The 25635-nt window shown below is 37.1% G+C and overlaps 2 protein-coding genes across 2 annotated transcripts; both read right to left on the reverse strand.

The window, feature by feature from the left end:
* Positions 1-12240: 12240 nt before the first annotated feature.
* Positions 12241-17972, reverse strand: LOC139115296 (uncharacterized). Its single transcript, XM_070677309.1, has 2 exons — positions 17495-17972; positions 12241-13408 (listed from the first exon to the last, which is right to left on the reverse strand). The coding sequence occupies exons 1-2, from the start codon at positions 17898-17900 to the stop codon at positions 13083-13085; spliced, it is 732 nt and encodes a 243-aa protein (XP_070533410.1). The 5' UTR covers positions 17901-17972; the 3' UTR covers positions 12241-13082.
* Positions 17973-21394: 3422 nt separating this feature from the next.
* LOC139116454 (uncharacterized) lies at positions 21395-24254 on the reverse strand. The gene is made up of 2 exons (XM_070679080.1): positions 23770-24254; positions 21395-22251 (listed from the first exon to the last, which is right to left on the reverse strand). Exons 1-2 carry the CDS (start codon positions 24173-24175, stop codon positions 21794-21796), a joined length of 864 nt encoding a protein of 287 aa, XP_070535181.1. The 5' UTR covers positions 24176-24254; the 3' UTR covers positions 21395-21793.
* Between the last annotated feature and the right edge of the window lie 1381 nt (positions 24255-25635).

Here is a 25635-nt window from a genome sequence, read left to right on the forward strand (position 1 = left end):
TTACGCCTTGAACCCTAAATTTAGACAACCCAACATCTGTTACCCGTCACTCGTACACACGCTCTGCGTTCCTCGCCGTTTATAGGATAAAATGGATTTGATGACACAAGTTTAGGATGGTGACCGAAAACATCATCAAGGCCAATGTTTCGCTAGTTAATCGGAAACATGATGTCATACATGACCTATCAAGAAACAACTAAAAAGTTTGAAAAGAGAGATTTGCTTTAAGTTATCCGACTAATAAATTACACATAATTCATTTTATTATTTTTTAAAAAGATCTAAAAGATCCCTTTTCATAATTAACTAGTCTATGACGAAATCCAAGCGGCGTACGTATGGTAGGCGTACACTTAGCATTATCGTTTTCTATAAGTCTTTACAAAACTTCACAGGATGTCGGCACCGTATGTTTTAATAGCATTACTGGAAAAGATTATGATGGTTTAATGGATTGTAACTTTTTTCTATCGATATCGAATGTTAATGGCTAATGTTGACGGCTGTCGGAGACCAATCTGGACAAAAGACTGGTTTACTTTCACATGTACATATAGCTGATATGATAACCATCAGCTGTTTTGCGGATTATTCATATAAATGCTACTAGAGATTCAATAGACTGTCCAGATTTGCTTTGTTTTTCAAAATTAAATACAGTATATCGACTTAACTGAGCAAATAAACAAAGAAATACTTGTTAAACCAGCCCAGTGGTAAAATGCGCCACCGGGACAAATGTTCGATGTCTCTAACTTTTACAATATTTTTTAGCCTAGCACTAAGGGGCTCATTTTGAAGTGTATGGAGAAAATAACGTTTTCACCAGGGTTTTGTGAAACTTTGAAATTTTATTTCCCCTTGAGATAACACAGATGTGACGGCCATTTTGAATTTCAAATATCAGTAAATGTTAACTAACTGTTTCTCTTATCTGATTCTCTTATGCCAAAATTTCCAACCGAAAGTTTTTATTCTTGTGAGCAAAGTTTAAGTATTTCCATTACGAGCAGCTAACTACTATGATCAAAATCTCGGACAACATTGAAATTATTGATTATACACATACTCTATTTTATGTTGCTAGCAGTTAGAGCTTACAGAAATCCCTGACCCAAAAGCTCCAACCTGTGTCGGCACTCAAGGAAGGTTTATAGTTTGCCAGCCATAAATAACCATTATTTGTTTTAAAGCAAAGAAGCTGAGACAGTACTGTAATTTAACTAAGTTTTATCTGAAATGAGAGACAATGCTTGATAAAATGTTTCCTAATGTGGTATTTATAATATTTGGGCTCAAAAATTGTACATCGATGTTCTTTCAAGTGTGAGCTTCTCAACTTGATATGGAGTCGAAATATGCACGTGTCTCTGCTTACGTTCTAGTTCAAGTATGGCAGAAGACATTTAAGGGTTCTAGGAGGGGAACTCAATCCCTCAGCAAAGACGACATCCGCTTTTGAAGACCACTTGTTTAACTCTACTCGCAGAAGGATGCTTACTTTGCTCATTATAGATGAGAGAAAGTTGTGTAATTACAAGACGATGTTCCGAACCGTGCGTGACATTCCGAGATATCGCGAAAATATGTGGTTCGCAGTGGACGCGTTCTCGCAACACAGGACAAACTGCGTAAAACAGGACAAGTCGCTAATTACGTTAACACTGCATAAAATATATGAAGTTGCAACCTCTGCTCAGTTCTGCACTTTTTCTAGTTCCATACAAAGTTTGACTTGTATTACTAAGCTGGAAACCTGTTTCTACGGGCATGTATTAAAGTCTCGCGAGATCTCGCAATCAGCGGAAAATCGTCTAATTACAAGAAGTGATGTAGTCGAAGCGTTCTCGTGTGTTGTGCATGCTATATATAACTTTCACCATACAACTGATCTTCTGTCGCTGTAACCATAGCACCTTCGTCATCACACATATAAATAAAACAAGTTCGCATTATTTCTTCACCTTGACATCAAGTCAAGCCCGAGTTTGCCAAAGTATTCAAACACAAACGACGAGCACGTAACCTTGCGGATCATTCACAATTTTCGTTTACTAAAATTTCTTGATTGCATAACTATTTTGAAATCTCTTACATTCATGCCCTTAAAATGTTATAGTTGAAGTTCATATTTTGGGGAGATACATTATAAAAATACTGCAGCAATTGTTCAACAAACCAAAGTGGACAAAAAAGAGAAAGGAAACGATTTTGTTTTACGGCAGAATGCGACTGACGACAAATGTTCTAACTCTGAAGTTTGTAAAATACTTTTCTGCTATACCGCTTGTATTGGCTTATTTTGTTACTATAAATGAAGTGTACACCATTTTATATGTTTTCCAATAATAAGAACACGGATTTCCCCCTAAAATTAACACAGGGATAATGGGGTTTTAGGTGAATTTCAACGGTAGGATAATGTTAGGTAATAAGTTTCAATCTCTGATACCAAATCTTGACCTGCACGCTGACAACTGAGTTATTTATTGTCAACGAGAATGGGTTAAAGTTTAATCGATAGGAAAGTTTGAGCAAATGTTTCCTGTTTAGATGCGCTTTTATAGATATACAGCTCTTAAAACTATACACTAAACGATGGGCTACATTGATAGGATACATAGCTTTAAAAAATCGATCTCCCACTGTACAACCTGCGTATGCTCAAGGTCACTAATTTACATATCTCATGAAATCGGGTCTGCAATTAATGAATAACGATCGAATCTACACTCTGCAGTTTGACGTCACATTGCTGATATCGGTGCACGTCTGCCTTCGTTATCTTTACACTGTACTAGTCGCGTTAGTGTACGCGTATATGTGTGAGATTTTTTTTTTATTATGTCTACCTTCGAATTCAAAATGTACATATTGTATAGCATACTTCGATACTACACTAGAAGTATTAAGGTAGTGTGCACCTTGAAAATGAAATACTTAAACCTTTGCTCAAACTTACCTCAATGAAACTTTCAACCATATGCTTACCCAATAAGGAATAAAAATATGGGATCACTGTACATAAATGTAGCTTGGTACTTGTGAAAGTAATTACCTGACCTTTACTCGTGATATTTTAAATTCAAAATGGCCGCCATCCCTGCGTTGGCACTATAGGGAGAAATTTTCCATTTTCGAAGACAGTAAATTTTCTTATACTAAGATCTTTAAAATTATAACAATAAGTGTCTTTCAGAAATAAATGTAATAAATAAATTGAGAGTCTGATATCAGTCCCCGAGGCGCATTCTACCATAAAAAGAAATAAAGGAGACAACAATATTAATGTTATCGGTCCGATATCGGTTTGTAAGAACTGCTCCATTTGATCAAAAAAGTCAATATGTAAAAGTTGATATGAAAATTAATTTATGCTACTTTTAAATAAATTTTTGTGATAGAAAAAGGTGTTCATATTTTTAGATTATTTTACTTGTGTGAACTGGAAACTCTTCGGGATATTTTGTGCAAACGGTAGGTTTCATTTTGGAATTTTTATTCCGAATGTGTTTCTTCCCATGTTTGTCCCGAACTCACAAATATAATACATCCATACATTAGTTTTTATCGCAAGGGTTTGTTTTGATGTGTCTAGACGAATGCTTTGTCATCGGAAATTAATCATTGCGCTTTTTTATGGAGGAGCAGTTTTACGGGCTTTTAATTTCCTGAAATGATAAAATCTTTCGATAATGAGAAGAACCGTAAAAGCCGTTAAGGATGACATTCGATTCTCAGTGCCTTAAATACGATTTGGACACCACGCGAGTCATTCAAGTCTCAAGCGATCGACCACAGTTTTAATATGGTGAATTTTTTCAGGTAAAACACATATTTTTGCCCAAAATTCGTTTCAATAAAATGTAATTTGCCACCCTAGCACGATAAAAAGCAATTTGCGGTTGTGACAATTTTTGGTGTCGGATGATATTTACAAACTGTGGTCTGACTATCATTTAACCACATCCATCTGATGTTTCACAATGATAGTCATATGTTATACATAAGTAGTTTAAGTGGCACTATTGGGTATTGTCGACGGCAAAGCAATCTCGTCAGTTTGCGTGCCGACACAGTCCCATCTTTTAAATATCCATGACATCACAGCTTATTCACATGAACTTAGATACTTTTGTTTTTAATTAATTTAAACATTTTCGTCGGCAAGACTTAATCCTAATGGATTTACAAAGTCTGGAGTTCGGATACGCAGGTCTGAGAGTCTCAAAGAGCCTCAAAGAGTAGTTTAATTATCACATAGTACGCGCCTTAAAACCGAAAGACTTAGACTTATGCTGAAACTTTCCTTCAATAATCTTGAAACAATTCACTTTCAAAATCAAAATTAAAAAAAACGTGGGTACCAGACTGAAAGGAGCAATTGAACATTAAATTTGTATTAACGATGCTTGAAATTCAAACTTGTTGGGTTGACCCATTGAGCCGTGGCAGGATTTAATTTTCGATTTTCATATAAAAATATAAGCCGGTGAAAACTGTATAATTAGATACTCCATGAGTTTCAAAATGAAAGAGGATACGCAAACAAAGTATTGAATTTGACACACAGAATGTCTGTTCCCGAGCCTCACGTATGAAATTCGACTTCTCAATACAATCTTGATGTGCGAGGAAACGACTGGGACACAAAAGAGAAAAAGGCAAAACAGACAAAGATAAAAAATACATTCTGACAACAGATTGGCTTACTGATACCCATAAATTCTGAAAAAGAGTGATATGAATACAAATAAAAGACAACGCAGTTTAATGCTAGAGATACCCTGGAGTTTTTGAAGGCAAGGGCGTCGCTCTTAGAGAAATAAAAATACAAGCACTCTAACGGACAGAATAAATCTGGTATATACATGTACTTCAACCCTTTACACAGACCAACAAGGCAATCATTTAGACTTCAGAGTCTAACTCTTCCCTAACTTCAACGGACAGAACTCCTGACGAATTTCAGTCTCAGTGGGGATATCACAATTGCATGCAAAACAAGATATTGCATTCCGTTCGTCTGTTTAATTGTTTTTTACAAACCTTTGCTTCTATCTAATCAGGAAAGAAGAAAACCTTGGACTAATTGCTAGCTTTCATTAAAAGATCTTTAACTATTAATACTCTGTAGGAGATAAGAACATATAACGGAAGAACGAACCTAACTGCGGCCTATAAACTATTGACTCTGTCCATAGTAATTCCAAACACCAACGAATAGAGAATTAATCTCTCGTGTAGCGGATAGCCTTGCCGTTTCTTATCGACAGCTTTAAGCTAGACATCTTGCAGAGAAGAGGAATGACAGACAGCATCTCTGAATGTTTAAACTTCGTAAAAATGAATGAGAGCCCGCTCATGCAAAATGATGCATTGTGTCCCGCTATTGCATGCTCTGACTTTCAAGTTTACTACCCCGGCCAAATGCGACACTTGTGCCAATCAGTGGGAAGAAAACGCAATTTATACGTGACCGTGGGGACTCTTTCTAGATAAATCTTAATGGAACAGTAATGGAAAATCGCTTTAGAAGCACTTTTACTGAAAGAGTCTCTCGTATTTTCATCAGGAATTCACTATTGTTTTCGTTCATATCTACATGCATTTCATGCGACTCCCTAAAGTTCTACCACGGTTAATGCATTTTTAGACATATTACAAAGTGGCAGAATTGTCGTTATACCCATGTTTATTTTTTATCGACGCAATAGTAACCGCTTGTCTTTCCCTTGCGTAAAATATTAAATTTCGTGGCCGCTTCGAGCGTTAGCTGATAAGCGGATGGATGGCACTGACCTTCATACGTGGTAAAAGTTTGTATCCCGCTTCTTGTAAAATACAAATTTTCCCACGTGACCTCGAAATTTGCTGCTATAGCAGTGGTAATTCCGTGTCACATGTTTAACAAGTTGCGTGTAAATACCAGCAACATTGTGCCACTCTGGCTGAACACTGTTATAAAAATATGTACAGGGCGTTTCGTCAACAGTCGACTTTGTATTCTCCGAAGAGTACAAAAGGGTTTTTTTTTTAAAAACTGGCAAGTTAATTAATGGCCTATTGTTATCTTAGTATGCCGTTCAATGCCCTTTGGTGTGGAACAACACATACTTTCTCCATTGTTCTATTTTTATTTACTTGTTTCACTGGTGCTATCATATTTTAGTTTTGTGAATGGTCCCAAAGCGGTTCAATATTACATGTATGGGTTTTAAGGCGACTGCTGGACCAGTGGACCTCGATTTAAATGGTGGTCCGCAAACAAAGACCAAAAAAGTATTAGGCTCAAAATGTCAAGTTCGTTAACATTCCGTCATTTCACAAAAATGATACCACTAAGAGTTGACGGACTGCTCAGGATGGATCAGTGACGAATGACAGAATCTGCTAAAAGTTTGCGGCTATGGGGAACGAAGATGAAAGGGAAACGATTACTCTGGTTTGCATAATTGTATTAAATTATAGTTTTGTAAATCTTAACAGATTTGATGAATTCGAAAAAATCAAACAAAATTTAAATCCCTGAAAAATCATAACGAAAACTTACAAACGTCACAGTTCAGCCTGATGTGTGCGTCGAAATAAGGGATTAGGCAGAAATCGCACCGGGGGGTCGCTGGAGTGATTTTTTGGGGGTGGGGTAGGTCGCCAATTTTCGCACAAGCATTTTTTAAAGGTTATGAAATTTCCTCATGCATTTTAATTTGGGATGGTCACTTTGTTTTGCGCAGATATAAAGCAGGCGAGAGGTTGCCGATACAAGTATAATTAATGAAAGTTATACTTTGATTTAGAATTCACCAAAAAATATCAAATCACAAAAATGGGATCATGGGGCAAACATTTTGACAATTTTATTAAACTTGCTGTATATCTGTACATTTATATTTGTTTAATAATTGATATAAATGCTCTTTTATACTGGAATTGGGAGGTAACAAGTGCAAGTGTGTACAAGGTTGAAATTTTACAAAAATGTGGATTCAGTATACAAGGATATCTATTGACAAAATTATAATTTTTTCCAATAAAAACTATCCAAAGATTTCCGACAATTGATATAATTGTAATTCACTAGAATAAAGCTGTTACAAGTACGTATGTGTACAAGGAATTTAATTTCAAAATTTCGCCGAAGATGTTGATTCACTAGACATGGCAGTATATGAGAAAACTATCTACAATTTATTTTCCAGTACAAACTTAGTTGACAATCGATCTAAATGACTAGATTAGGATACTTACAAGTGCGTCTGTGCACAAAAAAAAATTGGGTTTGGAATTAAGTCGTGACATGCACTCTACGAGAAACTATTAACAATGTTTTTCCAACACAAAACTACCTAGTATATAGAAAATGAATGGCAATTACCAGAATTGGCTAAAATGGCGTGATTACAGTTGTATATGTGTAGAAGAAATTCGAATTTGTAATTCCCCAAAAAGTTCATTCACTAGTCTATAAGAAAACAACGAACATTATTCCCAGATATAAACCTAGCTACATCTGTGCATTTATAGATGGGTGACAATTGATATTGACCAAGACACGCAGGGTTAGGGTCGCTGATTTTTGCGCAACAAATTTTTGGTAGGGTCATTTTTTCCATGTAAACGATTTTGAAGGGTTTCTGTTTTTCGTGCAGTGTTATTTTAAAAACACCGTCGCCCCTGTAATTTCTTTACAGTCCCTAACCGGAGTGGGACGACACTTTAACAGCCATGATGATCACAAGGTCAGCGAAAACAATGTTTCGTAGAAGAGAATGACAGCGTCCAGGAATATCTGTAAAACGGCACAAATACATGTCCAAATGTGAAATCAATCATTTGTTAATACACTTAAAATGGCTGAAATAGTTTTAATGTAACTTGATGTATATTCATGTTGGTTGGCGGGAAATGTTGAGTTCCCGCCAGACAGCTACAATAATTCAGGGAGGGAAATGTGTGCACTAATGAGCCTTTTGCCAACATCTGTTGTCGCGAAGCTTCGTTTTCAATAACAGGCACAAACTGAAATAATGTTGTTCGTCTGTTACAGTAATCGTGCCTTTGTCAATTAACCTTGCTCTACTGATCACAACTGGTAAGGAAAGGCGTCAGCTTAATCGAATCAAAAATGTGTCTGGCCTTGGTCCACGGTGTCTCAGACAGTATAATTACGCCATGTAACATTGCTGCTCTTAAAAGTAAAAAGCACCTCGTGACAGGTATTCGGATTCTTGATCTTTTAAAGTACTTTTTGGTCTGCCACTTGTGACTATTAATTTTGAAGTTCACGGTGATGAAAATGTTTTAGGCAGGTTATTTTTCTGATAATTTCATTTTGTTTTTTGTTTGCCCTGTTGGTTTTTGTTGTTTTTGGTGAAAATTTAAATTTTCCTCTTGGAGTAACTGTAACACAAGGTGGCGGCCAATTTGAATTTCAAAGTTATAATTTGTCTGGTACCACATTTGCACGGTGACTACGATTATTTATCTTGAATTTGGAAGAGAATGCTTGAAAGCTTGCATGTGATAAAATGTGTTCCCAATTTTCTTCTTTAAGTGTGTTGAAATACAAAGTCTTGAAAACACAACATGCGATGTTATTGTTGGCTAATAAATTCTAGGCGAAACTGAAACTCTCTCGTCAACAATAACACTGGGCATATCACGCACACAGGCACACACACGCATATAGAGGCTTGGCAATATTGAAAATTGGCATTTCAATATGAATTCGGAGTAGTAGAAGATAAATTTTCTTATTGTACAAACAGAACAAAGATAACAGAAAACCCATTAAAAGATATACCTGATGAAGCTTACAAATTTTTCTCTCTCCATTTCTTCTCGTCAAACTTATATTCTAAATAATGGAACCCTCAAAGTGACTAACCATTCTATTTAAATTTCTTTACAGGCAAGGTCACCAACTTGAGGCATAATGAAAAAACGGTTTACTTAGATCACAGCAAGTTCCACAGACAGAGCAAGTATTTTATCCCCGAGGAAATTCAACGCAATAAAATACGTTTAATATATAAAAGCAGGAATGATTTGACCGATTTCAAATTCAGGAACTTGATGTCAAAATTGCGTTGATGCACTGCTTCTTGACTCTGTAGACTAGCTGGTGTAGCACGTCAACAGCATGGGTCACCTGATACATTTTTTCTCTGGCCTTAAATAATATATATTTATTTTATGAAACTAAAACTACATAGGCGAGAAAACATTGATGTTTAGACTGAAAACTGACCTCAGCTGTCAACAGTTGTAACACGAAACCTGGTGGGTTTTTTTTGAACTGCTGTAAATCAACACGGTCTGTCTATTTGTGTCTGGCCTCATTTCATGATTTTTGTTTGTGTTATTGGCTACATTAAATTTCTTGCTGGTAGTTTATCGCCTAATTGATGGCACACGGCATGTTCTAGGTCAACATGGGATCAATAGATCACCATAAACACTACCTGAATATCAGAAGTGTTTTTCAAATAAAATACTGCGTTATTAGCACCTCAAAGGCACAAACAAACGGACCAAGTTTTAAATAAACACGATTGGAACTAATTTTGGATATTAGGATCTCTTAATTGTTCAAATTTATCAAAAGGTGTTAGGTGCCCTATAGCTGAAACTTGCAATATTACAAATTACCGGTCAAAGCAAGTGAATTGCAGAAAAAGAAAAGTAGATGAGCTTAAATTTGCAGATTATACCAACAGTACTACAATATCCTATTCTCCCAATTTAGATCCAATCCTGTTACTAAAATTAATGAATGAAAGTGCAAGTAGATAATCTTTCAACGTTTTGTATAGGAAATGTCACGATGATTATGCGTTTATGAAGGAAACTTAACCTAACTCTTTGGTCACAAGCTTGTGAGCATCTAGTATATTTACTATTCTACGTGTGATGGTTGGGTTTTTACTAACTTAATGCATGGCAAAGATCAAAGGGTCAAGTGACCAAGAATGTTCTAAATTTTGTAAGTACCTGTTTGTAAAGACACTACAGTGAACAAATATGTTTTTTCCCTTTATTATCATTTTTAACGATCAGTAGTTTTAAATTGAAGATATAAAATTTTGAATGTCGTGTGATATTTGAAACATTATTTTTTACTGAAGGAAAATAATGAGTTCGTTCGTATTTCATTGTTGACCAAACCTCGAAGTCAAAATGTAAAAATTGCAGATAAAGGCGTTTTCCCTTAAGTTTAGAACCTACCTGATGATACTAATAAATATCAGGGTTTTAAGCGATACATTTTCTCCGTACAGGTAAATTGACATAGACTATTAGCCTTGCAAACACAAACATTTTGTGTGATAATTTAACAATAGGAGGCACGCACCCGTGGATCCAGTATTTCTGACTACAAAACAATTATCTAATCGTAACATTAAAAAGTAATATCGGTGCGCAGTTCCTATGCTATGTCGCCTGCAGCTGCTGCGCCTATTTTATGGAGAGCGCCATCACAGCTAGTACAATTGTCCTATTGGTATCCGAGCTCTTCCTTTAAATATGGACACCTCTCAAGTCGATGCAAAAGTACCCGCTGTTTGCTTATTTTTTCAAAAAGATATTTATTTCCAACAAAGTGGTGAATAAAACAAATGTATATAACCGTGAATCTGTCGTGAAAATAAACAAAATTATAAAGAACTTGTCAGAATAAATTAGTCATTTTACTGGAAAGAAGAAAAAGAAAAATACAAAAATAAAAATCCACATTATCATATAAATGCGTTAAGAACGCATCCTTCTCATTCAAGTCTTACAAGGCTTGAAAACTTTGCGACAAAAATCTCAGATTTGTTCATCTTGTTTGCTTATACGTTTGCAAAACTAAATAGTGCGCCCCCTCCCCCCTGCTGCTATTCTAATCTGAATTTTGTAATAATTAGGTCGTTCCGAAAAAATAATGCAGTTCTCTCATTCTTAAAAATTCATTCCGAGATAGTGCTCAGTGATAGTGTAACAAAGATGTGTGAATGGACGGCCATGCGGATCGAGTTATTAACACAACATAATTGAAAACAGTTTCCTATAAATTGATTAATAAATTAATCGATGAAGGGCATGTAGTACACAAAGGGCGCTGTTTCTTGAGACAGAGAAAAAGCAAACTTCTGTACTAAGTATATGGACAGTAAGGGCAGACGAAGGGGAGCCCGACTTGCAAGGACTACGGGTACTTTTAGGTATATGAATATCGCCCTCTAACAGTTACTAGATATTTTACTTTGTTGGTAACTTGTTGGTGTTCCGATCATTCCACTCTATACATGTCCTGCACCATTAATGGCATCATTTTTATCAACCGACTTCCTCAAATCAAAGTGTCACGTTCTTTTATGAGTTGTTAAAATTGCATTTGCATACAGGAACCGATGTGAAGAAACTCGAAAGAATTCGTAATGCGCATAATTAGCTTGTAAACATTATCATTCTTCAAGGTTCAATAAAAAACTGAAAATAAAATTGCACAAGTTGTTGTTCTAGAAATACTCCTTATCCAAACTTTTCAACACTACGTTAATTGTGATTAATGATGTCAAGGAGCGCATTTTGCTGCTGACGTTACTATGGCCTTTATAACTCATCATATTTGTTTTGCTTGAGCTTGTTGTGTTGTTGCATAGTTGGCGTCCATGAATCTGGGATAATCTTCTAGTAACGCCAAGGTCTACCACTGTCGGCTCTGTTTAGCCGATATTGCCAATAAACATTAGCATTATTTGCCGTGAAAATATTTCACAAATTTTCTACAATTTTCTGATGCTTTACTTCACATTAGGGAAGGCTGCATTAACTTGCATGGTACCTGAAACCCGAGTTCTTGCCTGACCAACTCGTGTGACAAACAGAAGACTTTTAATCCCCAAGGTGTGAATGTTCCGTTGTTATGTTTATCTAATCCAGCTGGTGCCATTGTATTGCCATTGTAGGAAAGGCAGGTCTGTGAAATTGATCCTCTACGGAAGTCAGGTATTCCTAAGTTAATGGAGCTTTCTCGTAATGAACATACTTACCTATACCAATCCATGCTCTGCTGTAAGATTTCAAAACTTAAAATTTCCATCCTGTGCAATCATTTGAAATGTCAGACAGTAACTGTGGATTTCATTGATAAACAATAAAAACAAATTGTACTAGAGCACTAATAGGGTGCTGTTATCGTCTGCTACCCATTATGTTTGGTACATCCGGTAATTTAAAAGAAACACAAAAAATATTTCCATTGTATTATATCATTCGTGTACGAGATTCAATCAATCCAACTTTTTCTGTAACCCGTGTTTTGACATAATCATGAATATCTCTTTGTCCATACGCAAGTTCATGGGCTTGTAAACGACCTGTGAAAGCGTCTCAAATAATTAACCCGTGTGGCACTGTCTTGTTATATCCTTTAATTGTCGTTGTCGGTCGTCGCCACTTATATATAGAATTGACGTTTATCGCCATACTGAGCTAGAGTATTGAGTTTTGACATTGGAAACAAACATTTTTACCATATAATTATCGTTTATTTTCATTTCGAAACAAAACATTTACATATACTACAACTTGAGAATCTTCCCCTGTGCACTTACAGAAAGTTTTGTGGACGAATTACATGCACTTGTTCTGTGTAATATTAATTTTTCCAGAGTAATCCATTTTTATCGCGCTATATATACATGGGGGAATTACAGAAAACCTGAACAGGCAGACGCGATTGTTCACAAGCCAAATTCTGCAGAACTGCGCATTCCACGATAAGTACCACGGAGAAATTTTAGGCCTAGTGCTTCTGTTGCAATGTGATCATTTATAACTTTTAGCTGTTTTGGACTAAGTCACATGGTCAGTGGACTGAGAGTTATTATCACTACAGCAGTCAGTCAGTCCCTCAGTCAGCCTCGGTCAGTCAGTCAGCCAATCAGTGGAATGTTACACACTTGCTCTCCAACTACCTCGGCACCACTGTAACTGTGCTTCAGTACCCTCCTGCTGCCAAGCACTTGCTCCATCTCTGTGCATGCGACTCAAACTCCATAAAAGGAATCGGAGCAGAGTGTCTGAAGTTATAGAATGGTGCATCGGCAACACGCTGTCTTCCCAGCACCTTTGCTTTCACTGTTGTCTCGCGGGGTTATCTGGGGCTGATATGTAACTTGTACGCTCGATTCCGGACCTGAACGACCGTCATACATGACCACGCTGCCAGTCAATTCCTGAACATACTTCGCGTCAGACTCAACAGCGTCGCCATTCAATTCTTGTCCACGCTCCACACCGTATTCCTCATCAGTGCCCATAGGTTCGAGGTCATCTTTTTCGGAAGCGGATAAGCTGTTTCTCTTTTCAATATTGTCCGCCCATTTCTCCTCATCGGAAACCTTTGCGTTACCTGCACAATAGAGAAAGGATCTGATCAGAAGGCTTAAGAATTAAAGGTAGTACTCGCTTAGAAATTGAAAGCCTTAAATTTTTGCTCAGACTTTCCCTAAGGAAAACGTTAAACCACCCACTTTCGTAAGCAACAATGAAACTAATGGTACACTGTACTTGAAATTCAAAATTGTCATCATCCATAGATTAACGATAATTGGAAAAATAGGTTAACGATAATTTGAAAAATAGAATTTTCGATTTCACAAACCTAAGTCGGCGAAAATTTGTTTTACTCAATGAGCTTCAAAACAAGTCGAAACAGTATTGTGAAAGTTTGGGGGTCTGAATATCTGTCCGTAACAAGCATGCTACATAAAACGGAAATTGACAACCAATGAAAGATAATTCACATCTAACAATACAGGTCCAGAAATGGTGTAATAAGGATATGGAAAAGTAAGAATGGACGATATTTCATAAATGGGAAAGGGAATAATCAACAAGATCATAAAGACAAACAAAAACTCGTAGATGTTTACGATACTAAATCACATGCTGCATCACAGTCCTGAAATAGATCTAGAAGTATGTTTGTCGATTTCGTAAACACGGTAATGTCACTTTGACAGTTTCACCATCACAGCTATTATCTTTTTGCTAAATGGTTTATGAACATTATTTATGTCGTATAGATAACCTATCACATTGCTTATTTCTTTCTCTGGTATCTATCACAATTGTCCTACTGTTCAAATTTCTGCAACATAACGACTTGTTATTCGTCATACAGAGTGTTGCATTGGTCTAATTATAATACTTGATACTATACACATGCGGATTGTCCCCCTCATTGCGATGTATTCAGCTTCATACCCAGAATTACATTGTTACAGTCTGAATTTAAAATGGCGACTAATCCATTACACCACAAACCAGATGTGAATTGAATGTACTAACGTGGTTTACAACAGGACCATTACATGGTAGCACGCTTCACAGAACATGCAGATATCTGGTGGTATCAATTTTTGTAATTTCATTTTTAGCTGACGTGTTTACATACTTGAGCTAATGTCATAGCGATGTCTGTCTGTCTGTCTGTCTGTCTATCTGTCTGTCTATCTATCTGTCATAGCGATGTCTGTCTGTCTGTTCGTGTGTGTGTAGGTGTGTGTGATAGTGTGTGTTTGTATGTGTGTCTGTCTGTCTGTCAATCTGTTTACACGATAACTAATAAACACCTGAACGGATTCAAGTCAGATTTAGTAGACATGTACCATATGCCAATTGCAAGAACTGATTAGTTTTTAGTAAGGGTTGCTTGTACATTAATGAAGTTATGAAATATCATTTTTCCATATAATGGTTTCCTATGGAGACAGTAATGACAGTGTCGCCATATCAAGAAATGAAACTTTTCATAAATGACAATCTCAGAACATTATAATGATACTGTGAGTGTCATGTCAATTATCTGCTCATTGCATATAACTTTTGAAATTAGTGATATAACCGTGAAAGTCCTACGCAAATTGTGATGGTACGTGCATCAAATATTGATCTGATATACAACTAGTAGTACTAGAAGCATTGTGGTGTAACAATTTAATAAATAGCTAATTTGCGTATTCAATGAAGTTTTGAAATTAGTCATACATCTCCGAAAGAACTGCACCAAATTCGGTGAAATCTGCTGCAGACACTGATCCGACAGATATCTGACTGTGTTTAGAAAGATTGAGTGGTGTGAAGTTAATTGAGGGTTCAATTGCATATTTAATGAACTTTGTAATTAGTGATATTACTATAAAATTATGGCACCAAATTTGGTGAAAGCGAATACAGCAGTGATCTTATAAATATCTTATTGTCACAGAAAGCACTAAGCAGTGTCAAGTTAATAAATAGCTCATTTGCATATTCAATGGAGATTTGAAATTAGTCATATAGCTCCGAAATAACTGCACCAAATTTGACTAAATATGCTGCAGATACTGATCTGACAGGTATCTGACTGTGTTGTGAAGCATTTAGTAGTTTGAAGTTAATTAAGGATTCATTTGCATATTTAATGAACTTTGTAATTAGTGATATAACTCTGAAATTATGGCACCAACTTTGGTGACACCTGCTACAGATATTAATCTGATAAATGTCTAGTTGTCGCATGAAGCACTGATCAGAGTCATCTTAATTGAGGGTTCGTTTGCATAGTTAATAAACTTTGTAATTAGTTATTACTCCGAAATTACAACATTATATCTGATGAAACTTACTACAGATGTTGATCTGATAAATATCTAATTGTTCCATGAAGTATTGAGCAGTGTCAAATTATTAAACAGCTCATTTGCACATTAAATGAAGTTTTGTAATTATTGATTTAACTACGAAAGTCTGCGCTAAAGTTGATTAAACCTGCTAAATATAATGATCTGACAGATATCTGCATGTTCTGTGAAGCGTACTACTATGTAATGAACCTATTGTTAACCACGTTAGTACATTCAGTTCACATCTGGTTTGTGGTGTAATGGATTAGTCGCCATTTTAAATACAGACTGTAGCAATGTAATTCTGGGTATGAAGCTGAACTCGATTAATGCCTCTGGCAAGTATTGTTCTGAGTCTTTTTCTCACGTGGTGAGTTTTATATAAATGACATTGTTTTACCATTAATTATATTCAGTTGATATATTCATGTGAAAATATATTGTTCATTAAAGTTGCCATGCGCATGACCTGTCACAGTACTTGCATGCTATCACGCTATAGTGTTCAACTACCGAATTTCAAAAGGTTTTGCCGTTATTTCGTGGGCGCCCATTTTTTATAAACACAGGTAGAACATGATCAAAAAATATTTTCTCCCCTGTACCAGCTTCAAAATATGACTGACCAGCAAATAACCTTTCCTATACTTAAAATGTTCACCCCAAATTCCCTGTAAACAGGTCCAAAAGCACCATTGATAACAACAGGTATGGGCCAAACCATGGTGGTTAAAGGGTTAAAATGTAATATGCATCTCGGGCACAATGACAGGCTTATAGAATGCACGTCGAGGACAATGACCGGCAGATAACCTTTCCTATGCTTAAAAGGTAGAATTCGCCTCGGATACAGAAAGTCTCTCTTTTTATAGACACGATCATAAAACCACTGCCTAGTCTCATCTAAATGCCCTTGATAATTCTGATTTTTCTTGGAATATAAACATATTAGAGGTGTGCCTAACGTCTGAGGGAACAACGTCCATGTACCAGACTTGACACAATGACCATTTTGGATCAATTCAGTAAGGAAAGCACCATGGGGAATTTTAGTAGTGGGGAGAGAGCAGAGGGGAGCTTGAAATGTTGTGGGCAGTGGGGAGCGGACAGACCATAGATACTTAGGGCAGTGGGCATCAAAATTCAGTGGGAGCGCATATTTTCTGTATATGCTAGTGCGAGGGCAGTCACGAACAGCCCTACTTTCTCCTCCAAATTTTAGGTCACGGTCAAAAATAAGTAAAATCGGTATATCAGCCTTCAAGACATGTTTTGTGATCATTTTGAGAAATTTACTTGTTGGCACCTGGGAGAATAACTACGTCATACTACAGATGGGTCAGTCTACTATACCACCAATGGCAGCTGTCCTAAGGTTCAAAGACAAGAATTGACTTTTTAAGCTAACAATTCTCTAGTAGTTAATAAGCTCAGAATCCCCGTAAATTATATATTTTCTTAAAGCCTAGATATAGGTGACCATTTTGGTTACCCTTGTGTCACCATTGTTTACATAACTGTCACGTACCGGGTAATTTGCTTAACAATAGTAGAGAAAACCGATTATGAAAGGTTATGAAAATTACCTGTCAGGTTCTGTCTGCTGCCTCTCCGCTAGGCGACTGATGCCGTATGTTGTGGGTTCAAACCCGATGAAAACTAGCCGTGTTATGTAAACAATGGTGACGCTATGGTTACCATAATGTTCCCTTATATCTAGGCTCACACAAAAAGTATAATTTATGGGGGTTCTGAGTTCATTAACCATCAGAGAGTTGTCAGATTAAAAAGGTCAATTTCTTGTCTAGGAACATTAAGTCAGTACGAACCTTTGAAATACGAATTCCCTTTATGTCGTTCAATGACTTCACGCAATCTCACGTCAAAGTTGTGGTCGTTTCGTATTTCCACCGACGTTCCACCGTTCACGGTCGTGTTCTTCTTGTCTACGACGTTCCAATGAACTTTTCTAACCTCCCAGACATCAATTTTTTCATAGACACCCAGTTCTTCAAGTATCTTGTACAGATACAAGCGCCTGTGTCCGGCGTATATGTGCCACTTTTGTCTCTCGTTCCAGTAGAACACAGCTATTCTCTGGATATCTGACACCGATATCTTTCCAGACAATAATTCATCGAGAGTGTCGAGGATCGGTCTATGATCACGGAAACGGCAATCGATGGAATCATGCAAGAAATATATTTCTGATGGACGCAATCGGACCCAAGACATTGTCACATGACGACGAAACGCTGCAATTCAGTAACAAACGTTTAACGCCATGTTGTGCATTTCCAGGTATTTGAAAAGCAAACTACGCAAGCGCAATGAAAGTAAACAGCGCCAGTGGCGTTTACACCTGTGATGATGACTGTTGAAGCCATAGGGGATAGCCTATGTGTCCGTCCCCAGGGTGGTTAGGTGTTTTGTTGTATTGCTAATAAAGGTTTATTCTACCAAACTTTGGTGTTTTGGTCTTGCACTGCCCTTTACAATCTTGCGTAAACGTTTTATCAGCATGCTGCATCTATTATCTGACCAGTTTAGTTGCCTAATTTGTAAAAGTAAGCAAGGATAAATTACTTATCTGTGGACGCTGTCACCAGATTATCACCGGATTAACTTTGACAAAGTCAACAACGGTGTAATAATTGTATAATAGATGCAAATTTTGTAAACTATATTATATGTGTCAAGATAATTTCATTTGACTATACAACATTGACATGAATGCGACGGTACTTACGTTGGATTGCACTTTAGAAAAACATGTGTGTTCTGCTTGATATATAGACAGCAGGTCAAGCGGTACGCCTCCGTTGATACAATGATAGAGTGTGCAGAGAACAAAGGCAAACCACGGTCCTCCACATACTGGTTGGGAAACGTCTATTGCTTTAACGTGTGAAGTACCGGATTAGGAGTTGTATGCGCATGATGGTTTGGCATCCGTATTTCATACCATTTTCGTCGCGTTTTTCTTTCAAACATTTGTTACCCAGAACTACTGATATTTACTCAAATATGTGAAGCCTGCGTCAACCATTTCAAAAAATTAACAATCCATTAGGTTTTTGGGAGATAGGTCATTTGGTTTTGTTATTTTGATTTCCGTAAAACAAAATGGCGGTTACGGTAAGCTAGCCTGTTTTATTCTATTGCAGTAAACGGCGTTTCCTCACTTTACCAGTCGCCTGATAATAAACTTTTACGACAGGTATCACATGAAATGCGGTGTTTATTTTGGTGTGGATTGCATTCAAACCGAAATGAAGCCCTACAATTACAAACCATAAGGCTCATCGTAACAATACGGACCTAGGCGTTTCCCAACCGGTGTGTGGACGGACTGTGGGCAAACAAAAGCTTCTATCAAAGACTGACAGTTCGTTTTGGAGTCTGAATTGTTTGCCTCCATATAAAGGGCAAGTTTTTCAGTGTCGTTTACAATGCGACTCTCCTTCCAACCTTAATAGGGTAGAGTGTTCACTGCCCTCAGGTTTTGTTTTCGCAACCATTGAACACAACATTCATTCAGGGTTTTCTTATTTCACTTTTTGTCCTGGTATTTTTAGTAGCGAGGACAAAGATGACCTACAAATCCATTGTGTCAAACAGTGACAGGGGGCACGCAACTGAATGATTAGGAAACACACGACTGTGATTAGTACCCGGTGGCTAAATTTTCGTCAGTAAACCAGGAACTGTAACAGTTCAAAATTACTGGCCGTAATAAACTAAATAAACTGTTTCCCTCGTCCACTTTCAACTTTTCCATCAAAGTTGAAATCTTCCTTGACTTTAACGTGATTTCTATTTTCTAATCCATGACTTGTCAACGCTGATATCACGATTACTTTTAACACATTCTTCATAAACTTGTATCCTGGATATTAATGTTGAATGTGCCTCGGGGACAGATATTCTGACTCCCAACCTTTTACAATACTCTTTTGGTCTACCACTTGTTGAGGGTCATCTTGAAACTTTTTGAGTATCCTAAGTATTGACTGGCTTATTTTTGTGAAAATTAAAATTTTATTAGAAAGTTTTGAAAATAAGGCACATTCTCATAAACTCCTTAGACCTCATCGATCCGATGCAGAAAAACTTCCAAAATATGACTGGCCAGGAAAAGTTGTATATCAAATACCTGGAACCAACTGGTTTTTAGCAAAGAATCTGAAATGAGTGCAGGTCACCCAACTTGGGACATAATGGTAGTACGGTTTATTTAGATCACAGCAAAGGTTCATTTGTCTAGCTCATCAAGTTCCACAGAGAGAAAAAAATATTTGATTCCTGAGAAAATTTAACGCAATAAAATACGTATATTACTTTTTGTAAGCGCCAATTCCTTAACTCACATATACATTAGCATACATTTATATTGTCTTCTTTCAAAACAAGTACAATATAAATAGATTAACAGGTGTTCAATAAAAACTAATCATGACATCATCCTTCTTTTGTAAACAAGTCTGTTATGCTCTAATGAACTTTTTGAATTAAAACTGTTGATAGAAATATCTTAATATTGCGTTTATTATAATTAATGCTCTGTTAAGTTACGTCATAGCTTACAATCGATAGAGCAACAATTCAACATCAAAAAACAAACAGAATATCAAAATATTAAAATGTCTGACTAATGAATCATGGAGTGGACTACCCTGCTTCAGGGAGACTTGTGGATTATTCTGCATCGTTGTAAGTCATCCCTTTACCTCTCGTATAAAAATATATTCATCAAATTCAAATACAGGCTTCCCGATGACCCGTTCACTTACTTCACTGTATTTGATGATTGGTACCATTGTCTACGTACTCGTGGGAGTTTGAAACGATGATGGAGTTTGTTTGTTTGATGAACCAGATTTCTTTTTTGCGGCAGCATGGTAGGATTTGTAGATGGGTTAACAGGTAACAAAGTTGGTGGTCTATCATTCACACTGTGGTGCTGCTGGAGTTTCTTTAGCAGCAAATAAAAGGCCTCTTCGGTTTCTTTCATATTGGCTGCCGTCGGCTTGTACAATTTATGACCTAGGTTTTATAGTATGATGCACGGTTCCAGGTTTCCTTATCTTTTCTGGCATTCGCATGCGCATTTATCACCAGCAAAAAGAAATTCTATCTGATGGTTGTATAAGCTGTTCCATTTACTGATCCCACTCCTGACACCATGTAACAATCGACCACACTGACTCAGGGATACGCAGAACTGAAATAAATTATTCAAGAACAACACTTTCCTGAACTTGCACATACATTTGCATACATTAACATTGACGCCTATCAAAGAAAGTACAATATGAATACATGGAAAGGTGTTCAATAGAAACTAATCTTGACAACAACGATATCATTTTATCCTCTTCGCCCTTAATTCCTTGACGTACTGGTCATTAACATTTATTAGTGGGCAAGGGCAGGAGCCGAGCACGTAAATGTGTCATTCCTTTCGCCCGTGACCATGAAGAAATGTTAATAGTCAGAGCAGAACCCTCTATTCCCATAATGTATAATACAATAAGATATTAGAAAGCACCGAGATGGCGCTAGTGTTGTCTGCTGCTCATTATATTATTTTTATTTATTATTGGCTTTATTTCAGGATAAAAAACATCATTCCATATCAATTAAAACAAGAAAAAAAACACGGACAAAAAAGATTATAAAAGACCGGACAGAGAATACACACACATCACAAAAAATATGTTATTATATTATGTTTGCCCCTCATTATATTTACTATTTTAAATACAAGACTGTTTAAAGCACCGAAAATTCTTCCATTGTATTATATCATTCGTGTAAGAGATTAAATGAATCCAACTTATTCTGTAACTCGCTTTTTGAAATAATCATGAATATCTGTTTATCCGTACTCGAGTTCATTGGCTTGAAAACGACCTCTGAAATTCAAAGTGTCTCAAATTATTGACTCGTATTTTAATATATTTTAATTGTCTTTGTTGGTCGTCGCGACTTAGACTTGCCGTTTATCGCTATACTAAGCCATGGACGGAAAAATTGAGTTTTATCATAGGAAAAAATTGCCATACAATCGATAGCTACGGATGTGATGCAAACATCATCGAAGGCATCGACCGGAGTCTTTCAAATCACAGAATGGTACATCGGCAACACGATGTCTTCCCAGTACCGCTGCTGTCACTGTTGTCTCGCGGTGTTATCTGGGACTGATGCGTAACTTGTACGCTCGATTCCGGACCTGAACGACCGTCATACATGACTACGCTGCTAGTCAATTCCCGAACATACTTCGCGTCAGACTCTACAGCGTCGCCACTCGATTCTTGAGAACTGTCCACACCATTTTCCACGTCACTGCCAATCGATTTCAGGTCATCTTTTGCAGATTCTTGTCCACGCTCCACACCGTATTTCACGTCACTATTAATCGATTCCAGATCATCTTTTTCGGATTCTTGTCCACGCTCAGCACCGTATTCCTCGTCACTACCAATAGATTCGAGGTCACCTTTTTCGGAAGCGGATAAGCTGTTTCTCTTTTCAATATTGCCAACCCATTTATCCTTATCGGAAACCTTTGCAGTACCTGCACAACAGAGAAAGGGTCTGATCAGAAGGCTTGGAAATTAAAGGTAGTTCTCGCTAAGAAATTGAAAGTCTTACACGTTTGCTCAGACTTTCACCAAGGAAAACGTTAAACCACCCGCTTGCGAACGCAAGAATGAAACTAAAGGGTCAACGTGCAAAATTCGGTACTAGGGTAACAAATTATCTAATATTTATAAAGCGACACTTGAAATTTAAAATTGCTGCCATCCATGGGTTAACGGTACTTTTAACAAAAGAATTCTTGACTTTGCAAAACTAAGCCGGTGAAAGTTTGTTTTATTCAATGACCTTCAGAAGAAGCCGCCACAAGTGGTAGGCCAAAAGAATATTATACAAATTTTAAGGTCTGAATATCTGTCCCATATGTGCATAGTTTTTCTCGAGGGTCTGTGGTTTACGATATTATTCATATGCGCGGGCATGAAAACAAACCATTACAGTGTATTTGTGGGCAGTCACGTGGTTCAACTCGACCAATTAAAACACGATGGACAGGGCATGGTAATATAATTGAACAGTAAATCAACAAGCGAACAGAATTCCTCTCCAAAGGCAGACAAAGCAGCAAATTCCTCCTCAGTAATAACTGACCAGCTATTGGTCGCAACCACTTATTTGCACATGCATACCAACCTCCTACACAATATAAAAGTCCTATTCCGGCCAAATCCTCACTCCTGATGATTGCTCAGGGCATCAAACAGCCTGTAGAGTGACAGGTTCCTAGATTATCAGTATTGACTATACTGTGCTTGCATTGACAAGCAAATCGCTTTTCATATATTTGATTCTCTAGCACCAAAATTTGCATGGTTACTCCTGATATTTATTCTTGATTTTGAAAGAGAATGATTAAAAGTTTTCTCGAGAAAAGTTTGAGCAAAAGTTTGTCTTTCACTTTCGAGGAGCGAACTACCTTAGGCGAACAATGTCGGAATGTCAATTCATAACTAATAATTTATAACGGTACATGTTTGTGTTATTTTGATATCGGACAAAGTCTACTTCGTGGCCTTAAAGAGATGTAACTATAGCGATCGAGTGTTTGCGCGATTTTTATAGACACAATCATAAATCACAGCCTGGTCTTATCTGAATCCCCCGCCTCTATGTTCGGATATTCCTTGAAATGTGAACATATTAGTGGTGTGCCTAGCGCCTGAGGAAAACGACGTCCATCACACTTGACTCAATGACCATTTTAAATAAATCCATTCAGGCATAAGCACCACCACAAGAAAGATGCAAACATTGACGACGAATTTATATTCGAAAAGATAAGATAAAGCTACAGCACGGCGGTATTTGTGATGGCCTAGTCATCGCAAACACAAACTATTACTTATCAATAGAAATCATGTGCCAAAAACATCAGTTTGTGATGTTTTTGTGATCTTGCAATGACTTGTCAGTGGGGATTGTAAGAACAAAGCAATACCATAGATGGGTCAATCTACGATACCACATATGGTTGCTGTCTTAAGTCAGTACGAACCTTTGAAATACGAATACCCTGTATGTCGTTTGATTACTTCACGCAATCTCACGTCAAAGTTGTGGTCGTTTCGTATTTCCACCGACGTTCCACCGTTCAGCGTCGTGTTCTTCTTATCTACGGCATCCCAATGAACTTTCCAAACCTTCCAGACATCAATTTTTTCAACGATACCCAGTGCTTCAAGTATCTTGTACAGATACAGGCGCCTGTTGCCGGCGTATATGTGCCAGTTGTGTTTCTCGTCCCAGTAGAACACAGCTATTCTCTGGATATCTGACACCGATATCTTTCTTGACAACAATTCATCGAGAGTGTCGAGGAGCGATCTACCATCACGGAAACGGCAATCGATGGAATCATGCAAGAAATATATTTCAGATGGACGCAACTGAACCCAAGGCATATCGTCACATGACGACGAAAATGTGCAATTAAGTGGCAAACGTGTTAAACTATTGCATTGAGTTCCCGGTATTTCAAAAGCACAGTGCGCAAGCGCAATAAAAGTAAACAGCGCCAATCACAGGCGTTTATACGTGTAATATCGAGTGTTGAAGCTAAGTAGGTCACAAGTTGCCCTCGCGCATTGTGCGAAGTTAAGGAAAAAAGCTACTGGTCAGAGAGACCGAAAGCGTTGAAAGCGAAAGCAGATGGTCCTTCAGACTGATCGTAAGCTTATGTATGGATTTAATGCAAACCTTCGAAGTTACCAATTGGGACATATTCCGGGAATCAGCGACTGACATTAATGAGTATACAGAGACGGTGATCGATTACATAAAATTCTGCGAAGATATCTGCATTCCACTCAAATCATTTACTAAATATCCGAATGACAAACCCTGGTTTGGTAAGACTATCAGACATAAACTGAAAGCCAAGCATTTGGCTCACAAATCGGGCGACCAGCAAAGTTATAAGCAAGCTAAGTATGATGTCAGAAAAGCTATATTATCAGCTAAACGACACTATAGAGATAAATTCGAAAATGATTTAACAACAGGTAATCCCAGAGACCTGTGGCAAGGAATTCAAAGAATAGTTAATATCAGACCAACATCAAAATCAACAGCAACCGATAACAAGAGCCTTACAGATGAATTAAATGTTTTCTACAGTCGTTTCGACATCCCCGTTAACGCTCTGAGAAACCAGGAAATCAATATTATTAATACTAATGCCACTATTCTGTTTTGTCAATATCTGTGCAAGATGTTACTCGTATGTTTTCAAACATGAATGTAAGGAAAGCGAGTGGCCCAGACAACATATCACCACGTCTATTACGATCATGTTCTGATCAACTTTCGGAAGTTTTTGCTGGTATATAATTTTTAATTGGTCTTTAAACATTTGTAAGGTCCCAAATATATATTAAGAAGTCAATCATCATACCAGTTCCTAAAAAAGCTACCATCACTCAGCTTAATGACTACAGACCTGTTGCGTTAACCTCTGTCATCATGAAAGCATTTGAACGTCTGGTTTTACAGTACATAAAGTCTGCTCTTCCTTCTTCATTGGACCCTTATCAATTTGCCTACCGCAGCAATCGTTGTGTTGAAGATGCTGTTTCTATTTCCCTTCACCATGTACTCAGTCATATTGAAAAGGCCAATTCTTATGCCAGAATGCTCTTTATCGATTACAGTTCGGCTTTGAAGGTGAAGTACTACGAATTACGTCAAAATTAAGTTGTGGTGTCATTTTCTTGAAACTTTGCACAAATATTCTTTGAAGTTGTGCAAGTGCAAAAATAAAATAAAAAATGTGGGTCATCACGCTCATTTCCATGGAAACGGACGTTAAAATGGCGTCGTTATAAATAAATAAAAATGATATAATTCACTTAAACTAAAGAAA

Source organism: Ptychodera flava, chromosome 17 (assembly GCF_041260155.1).
Source record: "Ptychodera flava strain L36383 chromosome 17, AS_Pfla_20210202, whole genome shotgun sequence".
Classification (NCBI taxonomy): domain Eukaryota; kingdom Metazoa; phylum Hemichordata; class Enteropneusta; family Ptychoderidae; genus Ptychodera; species Ptychodera flava.